General features: G+C 32.6%; 5 protein-coding genes across 8 annotated transcripts in view; 2 read left to right on the plus strand and 3 right to left on the minus strand.

The window, feature by feature from the left end:
* Nucleotides 1–967: 967 nt before the first annotated feature.
* Nucleotides 968–24,459, minus strand: part of LOC25493376 (uncharacterized) — a 32,139-nt gene continuing 8,647 nt past the window's right edge. Inside the window, exons 1-4 of one of the 2 annotated variants that reach the window (XM_013601862.3) lie at nt 3,960–4,105; nt 2,853–3,719; nt 2,389–2,547; nt 968–1,863 (exon numbers count right to left, since the gene is read on the minus strand). In XM_013601862.3, coding sequence (XP_013457316.1) covers nt 1,570–1,863; nt 2,389–2,547; nt 2,853–3,713 — 1,314 coding nt within the window. In that variant the 5' untranslated portion in view covers nt 3,714–3,719; nt 3,960–4,105 and the 3' untranslated portion in view covers nt 968–1,569. Of the gene's footprint in view, nt 1,864–2,388; nt 2,548–2,852; nt 3,720–3,959; nt 4,106–24,459 lie in introns of those variants that run through there. The other variant, XM_024781143.2, reaches the window with a different exon arrangement.
* On the minus strand, nt 7,663–10,619 carry LOC25493377 (uncharacterized). Its single transcript, XM_013601863.3, has 4 exons — nt 10,476–10,619; nt 8,894–9,757; nt 8,426–8,584; nt 7,663–8,260 (listed from the first exon to the last, which is right to left on the minus strand). The coding sequence occupies exons 2-4, from the start codon at nt 9,749–9,751 to the stop codon at nt 7,985–7,987; spliced, it is 1,293 nt and encodes a 430-aa protein (XP_013457317.1). The 5' UTR covers nt 9,752–9,757; nt 10,476–10,619; the 3' UTR covers nt 7,663–7,984.
* Nucleotides 13,757–23,295, minus strand: LOC25493378 (uncharacterized). 2 transcript variants are annotated; one of them, XM_039832526.1, is made up of 5 exons: nt 23,187–23,263; nt 17,939–18,116; nt 15,274–16,134; nt 14,766–14,924; nt 13,757–14,346 (listed from the first exon to the last, which is right to left on the minus strand). In XM_039832526.1, the coding sequence occupies exons 3-5, from the start codon at nt 16,126–16,128 to the stop codon at nt 14,053–14,055; spliced, it is 1,308 nt and encodes a 435-aa protein (XP_039688460.1). In that variant the 5' UTR covers nt 16,129–16,134; nt 17,939–18,116; nt 23,187–23,263; the 3' UTR covers nt 13,757–14,052. The 2 variants fall into 2 exon arrangements, with proteins under 2 accessions (XP_039688460.1, XP_013457318.1); XM_013601864.3 differs by lacking the exon at nt 17,939–18,116 and having other exon boundaries at nt 23,187–23,295.
* On the plus strand, nt 18,116–21,309 carry LOC112421067 (uncharacterized protein At2g29880). Of its 2 annotated transcripts, XM_024781145.2 has the most exons (3): nt 18,116–19,506; nt 20,149–20,515; nt 20,613–21,309. In XM_024781145.2, exons 2-3 carry the CDS (start codon nt 20,156–20,158, stop codon nt 20,847–20,849), a joined length of 597 nt encoding a protein of 198 aa, XP_024636913.2. In that variant the 5' UTR covers nt 18,116–19,506; nt 20,149–20,155; the 3' UTR covers nt 20,850–21,309. The 2 variants fall into 2 exon arrangements, with proteins under 2 accessions (XP_024636913.2, XP_024636914.2); XM_024781146.2 differs by lacking the exon at nt 18,116–19,506 and having other exon boundaries at nt 20,069–20,515.
* On the plus strand, nt 21,578–22,638 carry LOC112420916 (uncharacterized). The gene is made up of 3 exons (XM_024780726.2): nt 21,578–21,646; nt 21,743–21,968; nt 22,053–22,638. The coding sequence occupies exons 1-3, from the start codon at nt 21,578–21,580 to the stop codon at nt 22,529–22,531; spliced, it is 774 nt and encodes a 257-aa protein (XP_024636494.2). The 3' UTR covers nt 22,532–22,638.

Here is a 24,459-nt window from a genome sequence, read left to right on the forward strand (position 1 = left end):
ATATCCAAAATTTGTTCTAGTTTGCCAATGAAGGACGAAAGGTGTGAAAAAGTGAAAAACAAAATTACAAATATAAACAAATCATATGAGAACAAAAGAATGAGTTACGTACGAAGTCATTGGTTTGTTCATCTTTTATTTTGTTTGTTTACAAAATAAATTCAAAACAATCACGAAACTCTATGACAGGTTGAAAAACAATCACAAAACTAGCATTGTGGTCCCAACTCACAACAAAATCAAACAATATTTGGAGAACAAGCCTGAAAATGACTAGCATCTAACCAGACTGACAAGGGGTATTTTGACTATCATCATGTCACGTATCCCTGGTTGAAAAAGACCGTCTTCGTCCATATTTATATTTGAGTGAACCGTGAGATGGATAAAATCATAGTAAGTTATCATAATTTTAACAAATGTTACACTTTGTAGCTTCACAAAATTACGGTGGTTGAAGTAATTTTTCAATTGCATTGCTCCTTCGAACATGCACAACTAATATGGTTATCAAAGGCCTACGTAATACCTAGCGGCCTCAAAAGGTCCATTTGGCCCATGAACCCTTGACATGCGTATAAAGAGCACCAGAGAAAAGCCCAAAAACACATGGCTCACGTTGACCGATCATCCCCAAGCAAGGGCGGAACCTTTGTGAGGATGGGGTAGCTTTGGCTACCCAAAAAAATTATTTATCTTGAATGATTTGAGTACATTTTATTTTAAGCTACTCCAATAAAATATTTTAGCCACGTCAAAGAAATCTATTTATCAAAATTTATTTGTATTGTTTTGACACTTTCAATATCTTCAACAGCTATTGAGAAATATAATTGTATAGAGCTGAAAAATATATTCAACTCTCAAGTTTAATATATAAGTATTTTAAAAACTCTATATTTGCCACCCTCGTGACATTTACTCTAGCATTGCTGCTGTCCCCAGGCGGTCTGAAGACATAGAATCATGTTTGTAATGTCCTCGGCCATAAACAAAGTACAAAGATCAATAGTTACAACCATCTGTGCTCGCTAACGCCTACTTCGACAACCACATCATCAACTGTATAAAAAGGTTCTTGGACATAACTCAAGGTACATACATCTTTTAACCTCTCATTCATTACTCTCTTTAGTGACTTAAGCCTCAAAGTGTTGGTATACACCCTTCCCAACAAACATCACGACGTTTGCTTTTTGTCAAACGCCGTCAACATGATTAGAGTATATCAGTGGCGCCACCTGTGGAAGCTAGTTTTCCCATCTTTTTCTTTCAAAAGGTCAAAACTTATCACATAGCCATATGATACAAGAAAGAGTGAATTAAGGCAAAAAAAAATACAAACTATATAGGTATATCACTAAAACACAGCATCAAAAAACTGATGGAAACTTGAGAATATACCCACATCCGTGTCATACTTGTTTTTCTCCTATAGCTAGCTGAATACAAAGAGAAGTGTAATTTCTCAGTTACACTTGCCAATCTTGTATTTATTCCTCTTTGATCAATCATATATTACTTTGACACCATCCATGAAACTCCACTTATATTACCCTTTATATGTCCCTAATTATCTAAAAGCATATTATTTATATCCATAAAAAATGAAGAACGAGTAGAATGTCTGAAGTGTTGGTATGGGAGTTGTTCTGCCACCAATAAGTAGAAAAGTCCCATTACTCCAGTGTGCTCCTTGCTGTTGCTGTAGTTAGACACTAGAGTCAAAGTTTCACCATCAATAATCTTGACAGAACCTGGTTTAGGATAACATGTGGACATTCCTACAATATAGTTTGCCTCATTTCCTGCTTCATTTCCAGTTCCATAACTTGGTATAGAAGAACATATAACCCTTCCATCCTGAAAACATAATCCACATATTTCAGAAAACAAGCCACTACACAATGTTTAACTTATTGATCAAAACTAGAAGCGTTAGAGCAGCAACCCTAATACAAAAGTAAACAGATGCAAAAAATGCAAACAGAAAACACTCGAGATTTGATCATGGCGTTCGGCCAATTGTGTCTACTGTCTAGTTTAATATATTACAACTTCTGTTTAAATGCTACAGTTTGGTTGATAAGATTACCCCTGAACCATATACCCGTGTCAATCAACTCAACAAAAAAGAACATAGATAGTCCTCAGTTGCCAATAATTTAAACCATTTGTAAATTAAAACATTTGTTACCCTCAATTAAAAACTGCCACACAGAAAGACTAATGAAAAAAAAGGTGATAGTCTAGAGTCCCTTTAAAGGGGCAGAGTCATTATTGGTTAGACCCTTCCACTATTACTTTCTGAATAAAGCAATGCATCCAGAAAGTGGGAGACTTGAAAGTACTTAAGAATGAATGTATGTTGTAAGTATTGCAAATTACCTGTCCATATAGAGTTGATCCAATTCCGCCTGAATGCTGATGAGCAACAGCATAGACAACATAGCCACCAGTTTGTAGTGGGAGACTTGTCCTCATCACATGAACACAACCATTTCTCAAATTATGATCTGTGGTACAAGATTCAACTTGATACTCAACCTGAAACAAAAAATCCATGTTGCTCACTAAACACCCAACAAAGTAATGGACTAGTTTTGTGTTTTAGAGTTAAATTGAGAGAAACAAACTATGGATACGGATTCGCTAGTCAAGAGACTCTACATTCACGCAATCAGCACATCAGCAATCATTAGACTATGATCGGACGGTCCTAGATTCCAAGTTAGGTATCTTGGATTTTAAAACAATCAAAATCAGTACATTGCTGTGTGAATGCAGGGTATTCTCCCAACTACATGGAATCCATTTCCACAAACTACTAGTTTCTTGATGAATTCATTTACCTTGCAATCATGATCCGAGTTCAATCCTTTTGAATCATCTGATGGTTTCAAACTATCAGTAACATCAATTATATATATCTTCACAGGCACAATAAAATCATCCCAATCGACCCATTTTACAGTGTATCTTAGATAGAGACTTCTCTTTGGCCCCTCAAAACCTTCCTTCAATTTACACTGTGTATAATCATAACAACATAACAAACCTCCTTCATAATCTGACCTAATAGACCTTCCATATTCATCCACTGTAACATTATAAAGCTCACACTTACACTCGGTGCACCCTAACTTATCCTCTGCGCCGCGCGTATCGATGGCATGAACATTAACCAACCATTTCTCCTCAAACCCTTCTGGAATCTCTTCAGGATTACCTATCTCTATACCAAAAGGATCCGGAATATCTGTTGCTGTTCCTCGTGTTTCGGATCCAAGGCCAAAGTACTGTGGAATGACATTTTCTTGACATATGCCACTGTTTCTCACAAGAACATGATCAGCAGAGTTTTGAAGCATCCTGTGGCTATCATTTTCTGTGTGTGTAACATGTTTTCTTTGATGATATCTTCCAACAGCCCAATGATGAAGATAAGTTTCATGGAGGGGTATAGGATTACCATCTTCATCAACAACTTCAGCATTGAAACTCTTGAGTGCTACATGACCTCTTGGAAAATCAATATCATAATAATATCTATTGATAACTGATCCAGGTCCTAGCTCGAATTTCGGGGACAAAAATACAGCTGATTTGATCTTATTTTCAGTCTTCAAAAAAGAAGTTGAGAATGATGGTGTGCTAAAGAACAGCACAAGTATTGCTAGTGAAAATACAAAATGTCCACATACAAACCACATGTTGATCTGTGACAAAAATGTTTATTAGTATTTCATAAAATTGAATGACTTGTGAACCAAGTGATTGACTGAGTGACACATTATTTTTTTAACAGACATGACTTACCTTCTGGATTACAAAGGCCTCTACCCTAGAAACCGGAGGGTTAACACGAAAATTATTTTATTTTACTAACTAGATAATAGTAGTAATACAGAATAAAAGAGTAATTTTGAAGAACATAAAAAAACAACAGGATTGCGTACCTGAAAAGAGAGAGGCTGGAATGACGAGAAATTTAGAGAGTATCGTTATGATATGTATGGAATGTGTAGAGAGGCAGCCACCGTCCTCACATGAGAACGTTTTTCACATCCTTTCATTTTTCTTTATTATTATGTAAACAAAAGGGAAAGTAAAGTCCTAATTAGCTACTCTCGTTTTTTTTGTTCTTTATTGAATTCGATGCATTCACATTTGGGACACCGCGTGGCTTCAACTCAAATTTATTAATATAATGATGAAACATAAATTAATTTTTAACACAAAATTCAAAATTTTGAAGTCTGCTGCAACTGCATTTTTCGATGCTGAATAACACACATATTCAATCTTCAACTTCAACATTGAGCACAAGATGAATTTTTTTACTACTTCCTCCCTCCGGTTCCTTTAATAGTTTTATTATTTATAAGAAAAGTCATTAACTTTTAAGGTATATTTATTGCATAAAAGATTTTTCTATCCTTCATTTAATGTTTGTCTTTTATTATTAGTGGATATAAAATAGTTATCTATAAAAACATTAAAAAAGTTGCAACAATCAATAATTATATTTAGTTTTTTCTCTCAAAAAATAATTAAATTTAATTTTGATGATGTACCAAAAAATAAATAAATTAGTTTTGATGATTTTTTGTTTTTCTTTTTGTGTTAAGAATCGGAGGAAGTACAACAAATGATTTAACAAAAGGCAAGTAACAATACAATTAAACTCTCCTAAAAAAATACAATTAAACTCAGGTTAGTTTATCAAAAGTATTTTAAACATTAGTAAATAACAAGTTAGAGAAACAATTGTTAGCCTTAAACTTGACAACCAATTTTATAGGCCAACAAATTGCTTTTCTGATTTGAAGTGAATTTTATTATTGAGTAAATTGATATTTTGGTTTTTGGACTCTGCATCTTGTTGTCTCAAAGGTCTATGACACATAATTAAATACAAAATAATTCTTGAATGTGCAGTTTCGTTAACAGTTTAGTTCTTGACGTTAAAAACTTCTGTTAACTAACGAGGTGGCATGCATGAGGTGTTACATGGACTAAAGTGAAAGTAAAATGGTCCCTTTGGTTCCTGAATCGATAATCAATATCCCAAAATTGAATATCAAATCCCTAAATCCCGAATTTAATATCTAAATCTCGTATAATTTTTTCTTTTGTTCAATTTTTTTTTTTTTTTTTTTTTGTAGTTATTAATTCTCTAGATTGTATTGAATTTTAATGCTTATAACAAATCACCACATTTTACTCCTCCATTCCAAAGAATATAATCTTTCCCTCATTCTACAATGTAAGTGCACTCAAGCTGATTAGTATGTTTGTACGTGCATGCTTGATAAATGTGTTTTACTAAAAAATAAGATATGGTTGAACCTATTTTCGATAGTACTTCTACATGCATGTTTGATAAATATGTTCTAATAAAAAGTAAGATATGATAAAGAACAAATTAAGAATGGGTAGTACCAAAAAAAATGATGGCTGTTCTTCTACCAACCCTCACATATGCCTAAGTTTTTTGGGATACTTTTGCATTTACAAAGAACAGTCTTTTTTTTTGAAATAAAAGCAGGGCCATCACATGGCCCTTCGAGACTGGGCTATGCCACTGATCCTCAAACTTTTTGGGACCCAAAATACTTTTTTTTTTTTTTTTTTTTTTTTTTTTTTTTTTTTTTACGTGTAAGACATTAAAATAAGACTATTACTTTTTCACCCTATGTCTTTCCTCGTGCACCCTATTTTTTTCCAATTTTATCCCTGATCTGGATTTCGTTTTCCGGATGGTATTGTTTGAATTTTGCAGATGTTTCCGGATTTGAAAATTTGAAATAATGTTTTACCAGAAGTTTTTCAATTTTAATCTTCAAAATTCGTAAAATAAAATGCAAATAAAATAAAAAATAGAAATAAAAAGACACAAACATAAAAACAACTCATTTTATTAATATATGAACAATACATTACAATAATTTTCAAGCTTTTTAAGCTTATTACATAAGATCCTAAATCTATTTCTAATATCCTATGAGCCTAATTCTAATCTCCTAAGAGCCTAACCATTGGTATGTGATGGGACATACCAGTGGTTTGCCTATTGGAGGAAAACCGGAGGAGGAGGGAAGAGGAGGGCGGGAAGAAGAAAACAATGCCCCTGAGGGAGATGGGCGGTGCTCAAACTTACGCCAAGACAGGCCAAGCTAAGAACCACACTGACCCTCAGATGAACCGCACTTCGTAGCAGCGCGGTTCCATCCTCATTGACCGTTCATACAAACCCTAAAAAATTTCAACGAGACCCTTATCTATGAAAGGCCAACAATGGAAAACCATGGTGTTAGAAGGAAGAAGAGGAGGAGAGGGTGGGAGAGGATGGTGTGAGAAATGGTGGGGTTTGGAAGGCTATTTATAGGGAGGGGTGGGTCAAAAACGGCTGGGAGGCCATAAATGCAGTCAAAAAACGTGTTTTACCACGTTTTTTTTACTTGACCAACGACAAAAGCGAGAGGTGCAGACCACCGGCCATGACTAATGCATTCCGGAAAGCACATCTGTTTTTCGAAATATATTTTCCGAATTAATGCGATAATGGTGGTGAACGAGGGAAAAGTTGGCACTTCCTATAGGGCTAAGGACATTCCGGAATGTAAAATCCGGAAAGGTTTAGAGCCACTAATGTGGGTTTGGACGATTACAACAACCACTAACACGTTTTCATTGACTGTATTAATGACCTAGAACTTGTTTTAGCCTATAAATAGGCTTCCATCTTCAACAAATACCTACATTCTTCACTTCACCTCTTTTTTTACATTTTCTTCAAATGTTTTTTTTAGTTTTTTAGGGGTGTCGATGGTGTCATGGTCATTGTTGACCGTTCATAGGAACCCTACAATTGCAATGCATTGCAGCTTGTGTGTGGTTCATATAACGGTCAACAGAGACCCTTGACATCAAAGAAAGACACAAAAAATTACATAACATCTGGTCCGGATTTCTGTTTCTGGAAATCACTAACAATCTGATTCAGATTATACAATCCGAACAAAGGGTATTTTGGTCAAAATCATAGGGCGCGCGAGAAGGCTGTAGGGTGGGAAAAGTAATAGTCGTAAAATAATGGTTATATACATTGAAAGTGAATAATTTCCAATTTGTTCACAATGCTTCAGTTACATGGTTAGTCTATTATGATGTGTTCAAGTCCCATTGAAGTGTGTATTTTAATAATTTATAAATGACTTATTTTTATTTTTTGAGCCTAAATTCAATTTTTTTTTACATCAAACAGGGCTCATGAATTTGTTAAGACGCCCTCAATAAAAGAAAAATTTTGGAGGAAGATGACTCCCAAATATTAATTATTTTGTTGTCAATTTGACCTTTTCTAAATAACAATTGCTATTTTCAAAGTTGGACAATATGGGAAGATCTTCTCCAATCATGCATGCAATGCATTGTCATTTTTAGGGTTAATACTTGGGTGACATTGTAGTTGTTAATATTGATAATATTGGCGAACCATAATGTCACAAGTGTACAAAAAAAAAAAAAAAATCTTGTAAAAGAGAAAGAAGAAAGTCACTTGTAACATTGTAGTTGATCAATATCATCAATGTCAACAAAAGTGTTACTACCCCTAATTTTTAGAGAGCAAGCCACATCCGTGGCCGGTCCCTATGCTGAATTGAAGTCCTTTTTACATTAATTAAGCAGATATATTGGTACAACAGTTGCATAATGATACAAGAAAGAGTGGATTAAGCCAAAATAATTACACACTATGCATCACTAGAACACGGCATTTGAAATATTGATTCAAACTTCAGACTTGTCTTTATCCTATAGCTAGCCAAATGCAGAAAGATTTGTATTATTCAGTCACACTCAGACTTGTCTTTATTCCTCTTTTGATCAAATCATATATTACTTCGCTACAATCCATAACACTCCACTCCACATATATTACAAATATGTGACTAATTATATAAAAATATTTTTTTATTTACATTACATCCATAAAAAATGAAGAACGGGTAGAATGTCTGAAGTGTTGATCTGGGAGTTGTTCTGCCACCAATAGGTAGAAAAGTCCCATTACACCATTGTGTTCTTGGCTATTGTTGTAGATAGAGACTAAAGTTAAAGTTTCACCATCAATAATCTTGATAGAACCTGGTTTAGGATAACATGTGGACATTCCTACAATGTAGCCTGTCTCATTTCCAGCTTCGTTTCCATTTCCATATCTTGGTATTGAAGAGCATATAACCCTCTCATCCTGAAAACATAATCCATAAATTTTAATAAAATGACACTAATGACAATTTTGAGATTAACCCCAAGAAAATTCGAAATATGTTTATTGAGGTTGCAAGGTCAAACTATCACGCTACACCAAGTATTTAAGAATAAAAGTAAGCTGTATGTAACTATTGGAAATTACCTGTCCATATAGGGTGGATCCGATTCCACCCGAATGTTGATGTGCAACACCATAGATCACATAACCACCAGTTTGAAATGGGAGACTTATCCTCTTCACATGAACACAACCATTTCCATCCTTATGGTTTGTGGTGCATGATTCAACTTGATACTCAACCTGAAACAAAGAAATCCATATTGCTTTACTATATAATACCCAACATTGGATTAGTGTTACATTTCAGAGTTAAATCGAGATTGAGACAAACAAACTACAAATTTGGATTCCTTGCAATCTCGAGACTCTACATTCACGCAATCGACATAGACTGTTGGTTCAAGATCGGACGGTCCTAGATTTCAATCTAGGTATTTTGGATTTTAATAAAAAAAAAAAAAATCAAAATTTGTATATTTTGTGAACTGACTGATCTTGATCTAACATTTATTGTGCATCGACTGCGTGTTTCTTGATGAATTTGTTTACCTTGCAATCATGTTCTGAGTTCATTCCTTTTGAATTATCTGATAGTTTCAAAGTATCAGTAACATCAAGTATATATATCTTAGCAGGCACTATAAAATCATCCCAATCAACCCATTTAACAGTGTATCTTAAGTAGAGGCTTCTCTTTGGACGCTCAAAACCTTCCTTCAACTTGCACTGTTTAGAGTCATAACAACATAAGAAACCTCCTTTATAATCTGACCTTATTGACCTTCCATATTCATCAACTGTAACATTATAAAGCTCACACTTGCACTCAGTACACCCTAACTTATCCTCCACGCCGCGCGTATCAATGGCATGAACGTTTAGCATCCATATCTCCTCATACCCTTCTGGAATCTCTGCAGGATTACCTATCTCTATACCAAAAGGATCCGGAATATCAGTCGCCGTCCCTCGTGTTTCAGATCCAAGCCCAAAGTATTGTTTATTTATACTTTCCTGGCATATACCACTGTTCCTTACCATAATATTATCAGAATTTTCAGGCATCTTTTGGCCATCATTTCTTGTGTGTGTGACATGTTTACTTTGATGATATCTTTCAACAACCCAATGATGAAGATAAGTTTCATGGAGGGGTATAGGATTACCATCTTCATCAACTACTTCAGCATGGAAACTCTTGATTGCTACATGACCTCTTGGAAAATCAATATCATAATAATATTTATTGATAACTGATCCAGGTCCTAGCTCGAATTTCGGGGACAAAAATACAGCTGATTTTATCTTATTTTCAGTTTTCACAAAAGAACCTAAGCATGGTACTGTGCCAAACAACAGCACAAGTATTGCCAATGAAAAAACAAAATCTCTAGGTACACACCACATGTTGATCTGCCAAAAAAATATTAAGTATTAGTAATTAACTAATTATTGACTAAAAATATATTAAACAGAATATTGTGAAAAATGTATTGTGTTCATTAAAAAAGATTATTAGTACAACAAAATTCTGCAATTAAACGAGTATATATATAGCGATAAAAAAATAATCTTGCAAAGTACTAGTCCTCCAAAGAATTGAATAATTAAGCTTAAAAAATAAACAAGGCAGACAGAGTTTTCAAATTGCACCTAAGAGAAGATTTTTAAAACCTTAATTATGACATAAGTTATAGCCAAACCTTAATTATGACATAAACTGATAGCCAAACAACTTTTTTTTAATAAGAAAAAACCTATAATTAGCAATAGAGGGAAATAGATTCTCTGATTCAAGTTTTTCATGCATCCATGCGGTCAAAACGTTAGTGACTGTCCGATTTAGATCTAACACCTTAAAAAATGCATATTTCAATAATTACTCTACTATTATAAAACATCGATCGACTTGAATTTTGAATCATCCAATTTTAATCGAACATATTCTAATATGTGAATGCGTCTACATGTGGACCGCAACAAATCTAGGTCTAACAATAAATGATGATTATAGAAAGTTGAGGCAAAAGGGTGGAGTGCTGTGCAAGTATATGAAGTATTAACAATTGATCACACCAAAGTAAGATTTGAGGAACATAAAAAGCAACAGCATGTAGAACAGATTGCGTACCTCAAATTTAGAGTGTGTGAGATGGTTTGTATCATTCAAATAGACTCACACGTATTTATAGATAGATGATTGGGGTTGAATTGAATGAAAGTGTTTTTCTAAAGAGCCACGTCCTCAGATTACTTTCACCCACGGGAAAGTAAAGTCCAAATTTGCTACTCAACTTCCCTTTTCATATAAGATTTTATCTAACAAATGCAATATTGTTGTTATATTGTATATGTTAAAGGAACTAAAAGTAACAAATTTTTAGTGAAAATCAACAATTATTTATTAAAAAATTATATATTTAATATAAAATCCACAAATTTTAATACAAAATTTACAATTTTAATTTTTTTAACATGTGTAAATTTGCAGATGATAGAATTTTTTTATAAAAAATATAACAAAAATCATGATTATTAAAAAAGTTGTTAAAGTAATAAATTTATCTGAAATTTATGTGATTATTACTATATTATTCTTTATATATAAATGTATTCAATGTTAATTTTATACCCAAAACAAAATGATGCTCCGCATCAATAAAGAATATATTTTAAAAAAGAGTAATAAATATATTTATAGATGATTTTATATATGAACAATTTTTTGTAAATAGTTTTGTAGCTAGGAACTGATAAACTATTTGAATTCATTATTCAGTCATTTTACTTTTCCTTTATTATTACCAGTATTCATTATTTATTTCACTCTTGGATTTTTTTTTGGTTGCTAATATCACTCTTGGATTCATTATTCATTTTTTTTAAAGGTGGACTCATTATTCATTTTTTTGGTCGTATCACTCATTAATACAGTAGAAAACTACAAAGCATGAGTCGGCAATTCAACACACTTAGGCAATTGGAACACTCAATCGGACATCAATTGATCCAAATTTCGTTCATAAATAAGATCGAATTGGTAAGTTAGATTAAGTCTCTTAATTTGTATGGGTGTTAATTTTGTCCTTAGTTATTGACGCATAACGAAAATAAGGGTTAGCAAATGCTAAACCTAAAAGATAAATAGATAGGCTGCAAACGACAAACCTATCAAATAAGGGTTTACAGAATCCACTAGAATTGAGAAAAGTCTCGATAATTTTTATTGAATGAAAAAAGTGTCTCTTAGGTTGCATAAGTTATGTTTAAATATTAGAGGAAATAACAAACCTGTATGAGCCGAAAAATAACATACTGAAATAAAATAGAAAAATCTAGAATATGCCGAAATATTAAAATGAGGTTTTGGGCCTTCAGACAACCTCGAATGACTAAATTCACCCCTACGTCATGACCAAGCATTGGTTTTGTTTGTGAGGTCCCGGACTTTCCGAAAAGGTATAGTTCGGGTCATTCTGACACCGGATGCAAAATCTACACCATTCTAAGTAAACCTTTCTTATCACTACTAAAAAAAGCAAAAATTTGTGAGGGAAATTTAGAGAGGGAAAACGCAAAATCCCTCTCTAATTCTGTCACTAAATTTTGCGACCAAGGAATTTGTAAGGAATTTTATTTTTTCCGTCACTAATCTCCCTCCCTAATTTTACATTTTCTAGTGGTGTTACGCGCCACTTCATCTTCGATGTGCGCCACCAGTTTGTCTAGATCAATTATAAAATCATTAAAAAAAATTGGTTTTAAATATAACATCATCTACAAATTTCTACACAAAGGTAAGAAGGGATTGATTATATTTTATAAAACCTTAATTTTATATTTAAATTTGTATTATATATATATATATATTTTTTTATAATAATTGTATTTCTTTATATTTGTGAAAAAAATTAAAACGACGTTTATTTTGAAACGGAGTTGGAAACATGATTCAAAATAGCAACCATAATACTTCCTCCGTTTATAAATATAAGCAAAATTGTTTTTTTAAGTTCATTCATTTAATGATGCATATGATCCATAATAAGAACCACATACATTATTAAATGAATGAATCTAAAAAGTCAATTTTGCTTATATTTAAAAACGGAGAGAGTATTGATTTGTTTCTTTTCTATTAAAAATTAATTTCAAAACAATCATGAAACTAGCATTGGGTTATCAAGCTACCACTTTTTCTGTTGGAGTGTGGTGGTCTTGGCAGCATCGAAATTTTATGTGTTTGAGTGGTGAAACTTGGTCATGACTGCGTTTTACTTGCAACATTAAGAATTCGATTGAGAGCATTGTATTCAATTTTTCCCCTTCTGTTTCTATTGATATGGCTAACAGGTACATCAGATGGAATAATAATAATATTTCGGGTGCTATTCTTAATGTGGATGGTAGTTAGCATGACACTCCTATTAGAACTTGATTTGGTGGAGTCTTGCGCAATGACTCAGGTATATTCATTGCGGGTTTCTCTGGTTTCATTCCAGGATCATTTGACATCTTGTTGACTGAGCTTTCTATTATCTATCACAATCTGATCATGGAGAAGGATTTGGGTTATACAAAGCTTGTTTGCTACTCTGATTATCTTGTTTGCGTTAATCTTATAAATGGCCCCATTGAGTGTTATCACATCTATGTTGTTCTCATCAAAGACATAAAGCAATTGCTTCACCATACCAGCGTAACGGTTTCTCACACTCTTAGAGAGAAAAATCAGTGTGCAGACTTAATGGCAAAGCTTAGAGCTTCTTCTGATATTGATCTTCCTCTTCACGAGTTTTCCCCTGTTGGTCTTGTTAATCTCGTCGGAAGCGATGCCGCTTGCATTTTGTTCCTCAGGGAATAGTTAGTTTTTTCTTTGCCTTTGTCATTGTAAAAAAAAAAAAAAAAAAAAACTAGCATTGTGGTCCCAACTCCAAACAACAAAGTCAAACAATATAATATAGGTTGGAAAACAAGGCCGACAATGCATCAAACTATACTATTCTGTCACGGGACGGCTATCTGGTTGAAGAAGACATTCTTCATATCAGGCTATCACACTAGCCACTTGAATTTATATTAATTAATTAATTAAATTCTCAAACAATTTTTGCTACAAGTGTAATTAAAATCAGACAATACTACGATTTTTAGGAAACCAATTATGCATGCAAAGTCTGTTATAGAGACCAAGCCAAGCCACACCCGTTTCAAAAATAAGCTGCACTTGGCAAGTTCGTCTCAAATGTTTGAAGCAACTTCCAAACATTCATGATTTCAATTCAAGTATTAAACCATATTTGGTTTGTCCATATTCACGGCGTATATATAACTTGTGAAGTGTAACATCAAAACACAAAAAAAAAAAAAAAAAGGCTTATGGGTTGTGGCAATCTGATAAAAACAGATACGTTTCGTACTAAGCAATTCCCTTTTAAATTAAGCAGCTATACGTTACAGCAAACTTACCACATAGCCATATGATACAAGAAAGAGTGGACTAAGCCAAAATAATTACACACTATGTATCACTAGAACACGGCATTGATGCAAACTTCATACTTGTCTTCATCCTATAGCTAGCCAAATGCAGAAAGTTTTGTATTATTCAGTCACACTCAGACTTGTCTTTATTCCTCTTTTGATCAAATCATATATTACTTCGCTACAATCCATAATAACACTCCACATTTATTACAAATATGTGACTAATTATCTAAAAGCATATTATTTATATCCATAAAAAATGAAGAACGAGTAGAATGTCTGAAGTGTTGATCTGGGAGCTGTTCTGCCACCAACAAGTAGAAAAGTCCCATTACTCCAGTGTGCTCCTTGGTGCTGCTGTAGTTAGACACTAGAGTTAAAGTTTCACCATCAACTATCTTGACAGAACCTGGTTTAGGATAACATGTGGACATTCCTACAATGTAGCCTGTCTCATTCCCAGCTTCATTTCCATTTCCGTAACTTGGTATAGAGGAACATATAACTCTGCCATCCTGAAAACATGATCCACATATTTCGCAAAACAAGCTATTAATCTATTATACCATATTTAACTTCTTAAACAAGCTACTATACACCTTTTTCTTGTTAATAAAAGCATTTGTTAGCCTCAATTGAAAACTATCACATGATCAAATAGAAGTGATTATATTTAATCACAAATGTGTCTCGGGTCCAACATGTGTCAGACACTCGAACACATCTTTAATCTTAAGTGTCGGTGCTATACATGATGTAAATCGGGAGTCTCTCTTAAGGAGCAGAATCGTTATCGATTAGATCCTTCAATGATTTCTTTTTTCAATAAACTTATGCCACTAAAAAGTGATATCTATTCAAATCAAAATATTTTTGAGTATTACTGTAAGTTGTAACTTGTCGCTAACTGTTGCAATTGAAAATTGTAAATTACCTGCCCGTATAGAGTTGATCCAATTCCACCTGAATGCTGATGAGCAACACCATAGATCACATAGCCACCAGTTTGTAGTGGGAGACTTGTCCTCTTCACATCAACACAACCATTTCTTTCTTTATGGTCTGTGCCGCAAGATTCAACTTGATACTCAGTCTGAAACAAATAAATTCATGTTGCTCACTATATACCCAACAAAGTAATGGACTAGTTTTATGTTTTAGAGTTAAATTGAGTTGACAAAAACTACAAGTAAGGATTCTCTGCAGTCGACAGACTTTACATACACGCAATAAGCACATTAATGACTGTTGGATCAAGATTGAAGGGTCTAGGGATTCCAAACCCAGTGTCATTGATTTTAAAATAATCAAAAGCTAAATATTCTGTGAACTTTTTGATCTTGATCCATCATCAACCGATGATTTGTCTGCGTGAATCTAGGGTAGCCCAACTACACGGAATCTATTTCTAAAAACTAATGTTTCTTAATGAATTCATTTACCTTGCAATCATGGTTTGAGTTCAATCCTTTTGAATCATCTGATGGTTTCAAAGTATCAGTAACATCAAGTATATATATCTTAACAGGCACTATAAAATCATCCCAATCAACCCATTTTACAGTGTATCTTAGGTAGAGACTTCTCTTTGGACCCTCAAAACCTTCCTTCAACTTGCATTGTGTATGGTCATAACAACATAACAAACCTCCTTTATAATCTGGCCCAATAGACCTTCCATATTCATCCACTGTAACATTATAAAGGTCGCACTTGCACTCAGTGCACCCTAATTTATCCTCTGCGCCTCGCGTATCAATGGCATGAACATTAAGCAACCATTTATCCTCAAACCCTTGTGGAATCTCTTCAGGATTACCTATCTCTATACCGAAAGGATCTGGAATATCTGTTGTCGTTCCTCGTGTTTCTGACCCAAGTCCAAAGTATTGTGAAATAGCATTTCCCTGGCATATGCCACTGTTCCTTACAAGAACATGATCAGAGTTTTGAAGCATCATGTGGCTAACATCTTCTGTGTGTGTGACATATTTTCTTTGATAATGTCTTTGAACAAGCCAATGATGGAGATAGGTTTCATGGAGAGGTATAGGATTACCAGCATCATCAACTACTTCAGCATTGAAACTCTTTAGTGCTATATGCCCTCTTGGAAAATCAATATCATAATAATGTTTATTGATAACTGATCCAGGTCCAAGTTCAAACTTAGGGGACAGAAAAACAGCTGATTTGATTTTATCTTCGGCCTTCACAAAGGAACTTGAGCATGTTGTACCAAACAATAGTAGAAGTATTGCCTCTAAAAATACAAAATCTCTAGATACAAAACACATGCTGATCTGTCATGGAGTTTTTTTATTAGTAATTCATAATTATTGATTAAAACAAAACAAAACATCTTTCCTTTAAAATATTATTAACTACAGTACAAAGTAAACGAGGTCGTGGATTAATACTTAAAAAATATTTAAAAATCTTTTTTTTTTTTTTTTTGTGGCCGGGTTTCGAACTCCATATCTTGTATATTTTATGTATTGTCAATATCAATTGATCTAAACTCACGAGGACAAATATTTAAAAATCTAACGACGAAATATGTCGTTTTTTTTTATTTTTTTATTTTTTTATAGTAAATGTTAATAATCTTCATCATTTTTATAATTGAAATAATATTTCTTTTTAGTAAGTAACATAATTGCTAGACTTACACACTAACGGTGTAGAGAAGTGGAAAATCTTTAGTTTAAACCTTTGCCCCTGTAGTTAAATGTTCTTAGAACTATCAATTAAGCTGCATTTATAAGATTGAAATAATAATTTAACTGATATTCATTTTATTTAAAACAACGAAAAATAAATATTTAACTTGTATTCAACCAACATTAATCAAGTCACTGTTTTAGCCGTAAATAAGACAAATGTCACAAATTTTTATTTCTAAATAGTGTTGTTAATAATCGTTAATATTTCAGATAATCTTAAGCATCGGTTCATGATATAAAGAAAAATTTGTCCATAAAATTTCCGTGAGCTTAGATCAGTTGGTAGGGATATTGCATGTTATATGTAGGGGCCGGGGTTCGAACTCCGAACACCCCATTTCTACACATTTAATTGTGTGAGCTCTATCCACTAGGCTACTTGACATAAAGAAAAATTTGTCCATAAAAACACTCGACTGACATAAACTAATGATCAAAACACTAGTATTTTTTTATTACTCCCTCTCACCATTTATATGACATCTTTTCCATTTCTTTTTAAAAATATTTCCACTATTTCTTTGTCATGTAATTTAAGACTTTTTAAAAAAAATATTAAGAATTTTTTTTGAGAAAGGGGAATCTATTATTAATAAGTGGCACTAAAATATTTTTTTAATGGCAAAATATATTACTCTCTCCCTTTTATATCTTAAACACCATTTTATTAGAGCTAAAGGTTGCTTACATATAAGGGGATTAAATCCCAAGTATTACACCAAAAAGAGAAAAATAAAAACACCAAAAAAAACTCCAAAGAAAAACAATCAGCACCCTTAAAATGTCGGATCACCTAACAATAGCTCCTAAAAAACCAACACCACCGACAATGGACAATTAAGCAACCGATAATGATTTTGCACTAAAGTATTTTTACAATTGTCTTCGAGAAGACTCAAATTAATACCTTAAAATCATGTACAATATCAAACTTTTACCACTAAACTAGCACATCGAAGTATTTTTTCACAAAATTTCATGTGCATTGATAATTTTTTTTTATAGAAATGCTCCCTTTTAATTTACCAATAAAAAAATAGATACATATTGTCTTTTATGATATTAATAGTTTATAGGGAAAAATATGTAACACGACACACATTTCAGTCAAACTTACTACTCCATATATAATTTTTCTTAGGCTTAAATGCACTTTTGACCCCCTATGTTTGCTATGGTAGAAATTTTAGCCTCCTATTAAAAAAAAAAAAAAAATTCAGCCCCCTAACTTCATCTGCTTTTGCAACCCATAAGCCCCCTCTGATTTTGACTTGGTCAAAGGTTACTGTGTAATTTAAAATAAAAATAACAAAAAAAAGAAATTAAAAATAATTAATAGCCTTAGGATTAAAAATCGGTGATCAAGATTTAAAGAACTCACATGCTCCCTCTCTTAACTAATTTTCCCTTCTCCACTCATTACTACTTCATGTTCTCCTTCTGAACAACACAAACCCACCCAGAAAAGTCAAGCTCGATCAGTCTCCATATCATCAACACATAACCAGAAACTAGAAAACTCCATCACCTTCATATCCATCGACACAAAACCAAAAAACCTAGAACAAGGACAAGAACATCATCTTCATAACTCATCACCCCAAAAAAATCAAACCCTTCGATTCTAAATTCAAATTCATCAACTAATCAAACCCAAAAAAACTCAAAGGTGCGAATAAATACTCATGGTGAGTGGCTTGTGGTAAATCGTAAAAAGAAGAAAACTCCACCAATTACAGTGAAGAAAAAATAGATGGGACAATTAATTAGAAACTCAAAAAACTTGGGTGCATTCAAGTTGCAATTAAAGGAGGAATTAAGTCAAATGATAATTATGAAGAAGGAAGGGATAAGGCGCAAATCATGTCCGATGGAGGAAGTGAGAAACCACAAAAAACGTGGTGATGTGGAACCACAATAGCAGAATTTTATGGAACACCGCGCCGGTGTTCTCAACCTTCCATTATTTTTTGTTTGAAATTGATTTTTCTAATCTAGATCTGGATGAAAAATAGAGGAAGAAAGAGAAGCGATTGAAGAGGTGACGGTGGCCGTGTTTTACATAAAGGGTGACCCTTTAGTGAAGGGAAGTGGCGGTGGATAGTCATGGTGGTGGTGGAATTTCTCTATGAAGATGATGTGAGAACAAGAGAATAGAAGAAGAAATGGGGTTTATTAGAAAGAAGGGACACAATAACACTTACATTGAATCTTTTAATGTTGACCATTGATTTAATCCTAAGGCTATTAATTATTCTTATCATTCTTTTTCATTTAAATTTAATTTAGTAATAGCCTTTGATCAGGTCAAAATTAGAGGGGGTCAAAGAAGGGTGAAGTTAGGGGGCTGAAAAGTGATTTTTTTAATAGGGGACCAAAATTGTTACCATGACAAATATAGGGGCCAAAAATGCATTTAAACCTTTTTGTTAATATTCATAATTTTATGTAGAGGTTCCTGCTTCCTATGATAAGGGACGAATGAAGTATAGACAAAGCCATGAATAACATTAGACGCTGATTAGAGAAACGTGAGTGAAAAAGGGTGGAGTATAGTGCAGGTATATTGAAGAACAAATATATGAAAAACTAAGGGGGGTGTATTGAATTGGGATTTCAAGGGATTTTAAAAGACTTTTTTAGAATGAAAAAGTCTAGTGGTATTCAATCAAGACTTTTATAAAATGTAAACAAATCTTGTGGTATTCAATCAAGACAATCATGACTTTTTTTTTAAGGCAACAAAATCCGTTGGTATTCAATTGAGATTTCTCATGACTTATGAATTGTCCATTGGTATTCAAAAGTCTATAGATTTTGATGGATTCTTGGATGGAATGGATTTTGTGAGACTTTTTAGTTAAAAATATCTCTTCCAACAATCTCACAGAAACCCTTGAGATTTTGCCATTGTCTTGCAAACCTTTCTGCCGTCATCTTCCATGCCAGGTTTTTCTTTTCTCTATCAAATTCTTCAACTTCCATTTCTTGTGTCTGATTCTCTTTTTTTTTTTCCATTACTTTTTTTTTGTTTCAATTACTTTTTTTTATCTGTATACTCTTTTTGTCCATATCAATTACTATTATTTGTTTTTGTCTGATTCTTGCCAATGCAATTTTTTTTGTTCGGTTAATTTTTTTTGTTCAATACTATGCTATGCTAATCTTCCCCGTCCCCATCGTCCCTCAGATTATTTTTTCATTGGCAAATTCGTCAACGCCGATTGCTTTTTTCCTTCCCACGTTCAACGGTGTCGATGGAACGCGATTAACCAATCGTCCTTACTTTTTTTTTTTTTTTTTTTTTATCAAATCAATGTTTTTTACTCAAAAGCATAATTATTTTTATAGTTTTTGTCTTCTTTTTGTTCGATTAATTTTTTTTGTCTGATTCTTGTCAATGCAATTTTTTTTTGTTTGATACTTGATTTTTGTTTATTATTATTATGAGTGTTAAGTTTATTATTGGTATTTTTTTTCTTGTTATTCCTATTGAATATATATATTGGTATATAGTTACTATACTTTTGGCAATTAGGAAAAAAAACTGTTCTTGTGAAATAACTAGTTTGTTATATATGTATATATTAGTGATTAAATGGGGGATTCACAACAAGAAAATAATAGAGGGAAGGGTAAGGACAAAGATGGCTATGTAGTTTGGACCATGGAGGAAACTAGTGAGTTGTTGTACCTTTTGGTGGATGCTATAAATAGAGGGTTACGTGATGCCAATGGGTCCCTTAGTAAACAAAATGTAGAGCGAGCTATCCTTCCTCAGCTCAATGCCAAAACTGAATCACATAAAACTTATAATCATTACTTGAGCCGAATGAAGTGGTTTAGAAATCAATACAACAAGATGTCAACGTTTATGCGTAACAACTCTGGTTTTGGATGGGATTCCGTTGCGAAGACTTACACGGCTACTGAAGAAGTATGGAATAATTACTTAAAGGTGAGCTAAGTTCAAAATCGTTTAAAAGTATGATTGATTTTTATTTTTTTTTGTAATATTTATAGTATATTAATAGTGAATTTTTTTTGTTTTTTAGTCCCATCCATCTCACAAAAATCTTAAAGGAAAAAGTATGATTGATTATGATTATTTGAAGATTGTTGTTGGAGGTGGAGTGTCTAGCGGGAATAATTCTATAGCATTAGACCCTGAGGATACTGATGCAACAACTTTTGAGCAAGAAAGTGAAAGTTTTGGAATGGAAGATTTTTCATATGATCCCAATAGTGATACATTCATAGCACCAGATAACTTTTGGTTGTACTTTTGTTAAAGTATTTGGTTTGCTTTTTTTTTTTTGTTTAACTAATGGTTGTATTTGGATTGAAGAATTTAGTTCTGTATGTTTTGTGAGACTAATGTGGTTAAAATTTAATTATATTTTCATTATAGTATTTTATATATAACTTTGCATTGACTCTTACACTACCTTAAATATTGTCTTATAATCATGGCAATGACATAGAGGACGAAGAAATTGATTATGAAGGAATGAGTGAAGATATAGATACTGAAGCTATAGATGATGATGATGATGATGAAGATGATGATGATACAAATGATGAAGAAACAGATGAAGAATTGTATGAAGCCATATACATGTATATGATGGCAATTCATGCTTTAATGCACGTGGTAAATCAGTTTTTGAATATGATGCGTGGTGAACATGTTGAACGTCCATTAACTCGACGACGAATTACAAGTAAGGGATATGACTATATACATAAGTCATTGAATGGGGATTCTGAAATCTTTCGACAAGTATATAGAATGTATCCTGATGTATTCCGAAAGTTATGCATGATTATAAGAGAAAAAACACCTTTGGTGGATACAAGATTTATTTGTATTGAAGAAATGCTTGCGTCGTTCTTACAGATTGTCGGTCAGAATACTCGATATTGTATAATTAGAAATACATTTGGCCGATCACAATTTGCTGCAAGTGAAAATTTTCACAAGATTTTGAAGGCTTTGAACTCAATAGCACCTGATTTGATGGCTAAACCAACCTCAAGCGTGCCTGCAAAAATAAGGGAAAGCACAAGATTTTATCCTTACTTCAAGGTATGTGATCATTATCTAATTATAAGAGAATTGTAAATATAATCATCTTTATTATAATAATATTTTTTTTATGGTTATATATGAATACACTTTTAGGATTGCATTGGAGCTATTGATGGTACGCATATTCCTGCATTGGTAAGAGGACGAGATGTAAGCAGTTATCGTGATCGTCATGGAAGGATATCACAAAATGTATTAGCTGCTTGTAATTTTGATTTGGAGTTCATGTACGTTCTCAGCGGGTGGGAGGGTTCAGCCCATGATTCCAAGTTGCTAAATGATGCTTTGAAAAGGAAGAATGGACTAAAAGTGCCCCACGGTAAGTAATTAATTTTTAAAATATACTGATGTTGTTTTTCTTTCACTTTCATACTTATTTTATATGTATTTTAAATTTAATTAGGTAAATATTTTCTGGTGGATTGCGGATTTGCTAATCGACGCAAATTTTTAGCTCCACATCGAGGTGTGCGATATCATCTACAAGATTTTGCAGGTCACGGTAATGACCCTGAAAATGAAAAAGAGTTATTCAATCTTCGGCATGCGTCTTTAAGGAATGTGGTTGAGAGAATATTTGGTATTTTTAAATCGCGTTTCACAATTTTTAAGTCAGCACCTCCATTTTTGTTTAAGACACAAGCAGAACTTGTGTTGGCATGTGCAGCACTTCATAACTTTCTTCGCAAAGAATGTCGTTCCGATGAATTTCCAATTGAACCTTCTAACGAGTCTTCATCTTCATCTTCAATGTTACCTATTCATGAAGACAATAATGATGAACTCAATGTTCAAACACAAGAGCAAGAACGAGAAGATGCTAATATATGGAGGACTAATTTAGGTTTAGATATGTGGAGAGATGTACAAGGAATACCGTGATACTACTCTAAACGGTGATTCAGTGAATCACATTTCCCTTTTCATATTGGGAGATGCTAATATCTAAAGATAATCTTGTTTTAAGAAACTTCATTACCAGCAAGACATATTTTGCTTTTTTCCTAGTTTGTTATTTACGAAATATATTTTGTTTTATCTTTTTGTTATGCAGTTATTTGTTTTTCTCTTTTTGATGTACCGGTACAAGCTCGATTTTGAATCTAGAGATCACTTTGTTTCGGAAAAAAAAAATTATTTGTTTACTATTTCTATCATTCACGGTTGTAAGTTTGTTCTTTTTCCGCTAAAGTTCATTGAATCCTTTGAAATATTAAAATCTCATAAAATCCTTTGAAATCCTTAAAATTCAGTGTGATAAATCCCATAAAATCCTTTGAAATCCTTAAAAGTCAGTATGATAAATCCCTTAAAGTCTTTTAAAATCTTACAGAATCAATACAATCCCACAAAGTCTTTTAAAATCTTAAAGACTTTTTTTGTTAAAAAAGTCTTTTAAAATCCTAATCCAATACACCCCCCTAAAGTAAAAAAATGTAACTTCACACCAAATTAAATTGAGATATGAGTCATTTGAAACAAACGTGTAAAGTTGTGAGAAAAAAAATTAATGAACACAAAATTAAGAGAATAGAACCTGGATACGACAGAGTTTGAGCTTTGTTTGATGAGAAAATTAGAGTGTGGTGTTAAACTAGATTCACTTATACTTATAGATGAAACAAATTCAAACTAGAAGAGAAGATGTATAGGGCTTGAGTTGCGTATCTCACATGAGAAAGTTCTTCACAGTCACACTAGTCATTATATGCACGTTTTCTTCATAATTTATTTTGAAAATTGTTTTTCTCTATTTTAAAATTGTTCATTTTCTATAGTTAATTCCGACATTTTTCAGCTAGACTAAACTCTCATTCTATAATGAGTAATTTTTTTTTTGACAATTTATTCTTAATTTTGTTGAAGAGTATATATTCAATATTTAACTTGCAATTGAGTTCTTATTAATTTTTAGTTAATTAATTTAATGTTTTGATTTTTTAAAGTCCACTTCGGCTAGATGACAATACTTCCAACTTACAAGTCATCAAAATTTCCCAACAAGGTGTATTATTTGAGGAAAACAAATTGAGACTATGGAATAAAAAACAAGGTACTTAAGGGGTCAAAATTGCATAATTGAAAAAATGGTATATTTTCAAATTGAACACTTGAAAAACCTAGAGAGAAAAAATTGCATCTAAACCTAATTTTTTTAATAGTACACTAATTATTTATAGTGTTTTATATTTTAGGCTTAACAATAATTTTGTCCCCTATTTTTACTAAACATACACTAAAACACTTGAGGTTTTAAGGTGAACAGCAATCTAGGATGAGTTTTACACTGTGTTTGATAGAAGAGAAATAAGAAAGAGAGAAAGAGGGAAGAGAGAAGTTGGATAGAGAGAAGCAACTTCTCCTGTTTAGTTGAGAATAGAGATTAAAGAGAGAGACCAAATATGGTGGAACCCATGCCTGTTTTATTTCTTTCTTGAATTGCGAAGAAATAGAGTAGAGATGTGAACTTTTTTTGCTCTTTTCCAAAACTATCCCTGGTATTGTGGCTAATATAAAACTATTGTCCTTTTTTTTTTTTGTTAACACTGTTGTATTGTTTTCATGGTTTTTGTTGTAGCAAGGTAAAAACAAAAACTAATACGCAACTCTCTTTCCTTTACCTCTTGATTGGAATCCTCTTATATTATAATAAATAAATTAAACTAGTAGTTAGTTAACTCTAATGAAATAGTTTAACCGATTAAATTGTAAAATTGTAAATAAATAATTAATTAAGCAAATAAGTTATCAAATTTCTTTGTAAAAAAATTACTTAGTTTCTTAATTAAATTAATGTAAAAAATTATAAG

This window comes from Medicago truncatula, chromosome 4, assembly GCF_003473485.1.
Source record: "Medicago truncatula cultivar Jemalong A17 chromosome 4, MtrunA17r5.0-ANR, whole genome shotgun sequence".
Taxonomy (NCBI): Eukaryota; Viridiplantae; Streptophyta; class Magnoliopsida; order Fabales; family Fabaceae; genus Medicago; species Medicago truncatula.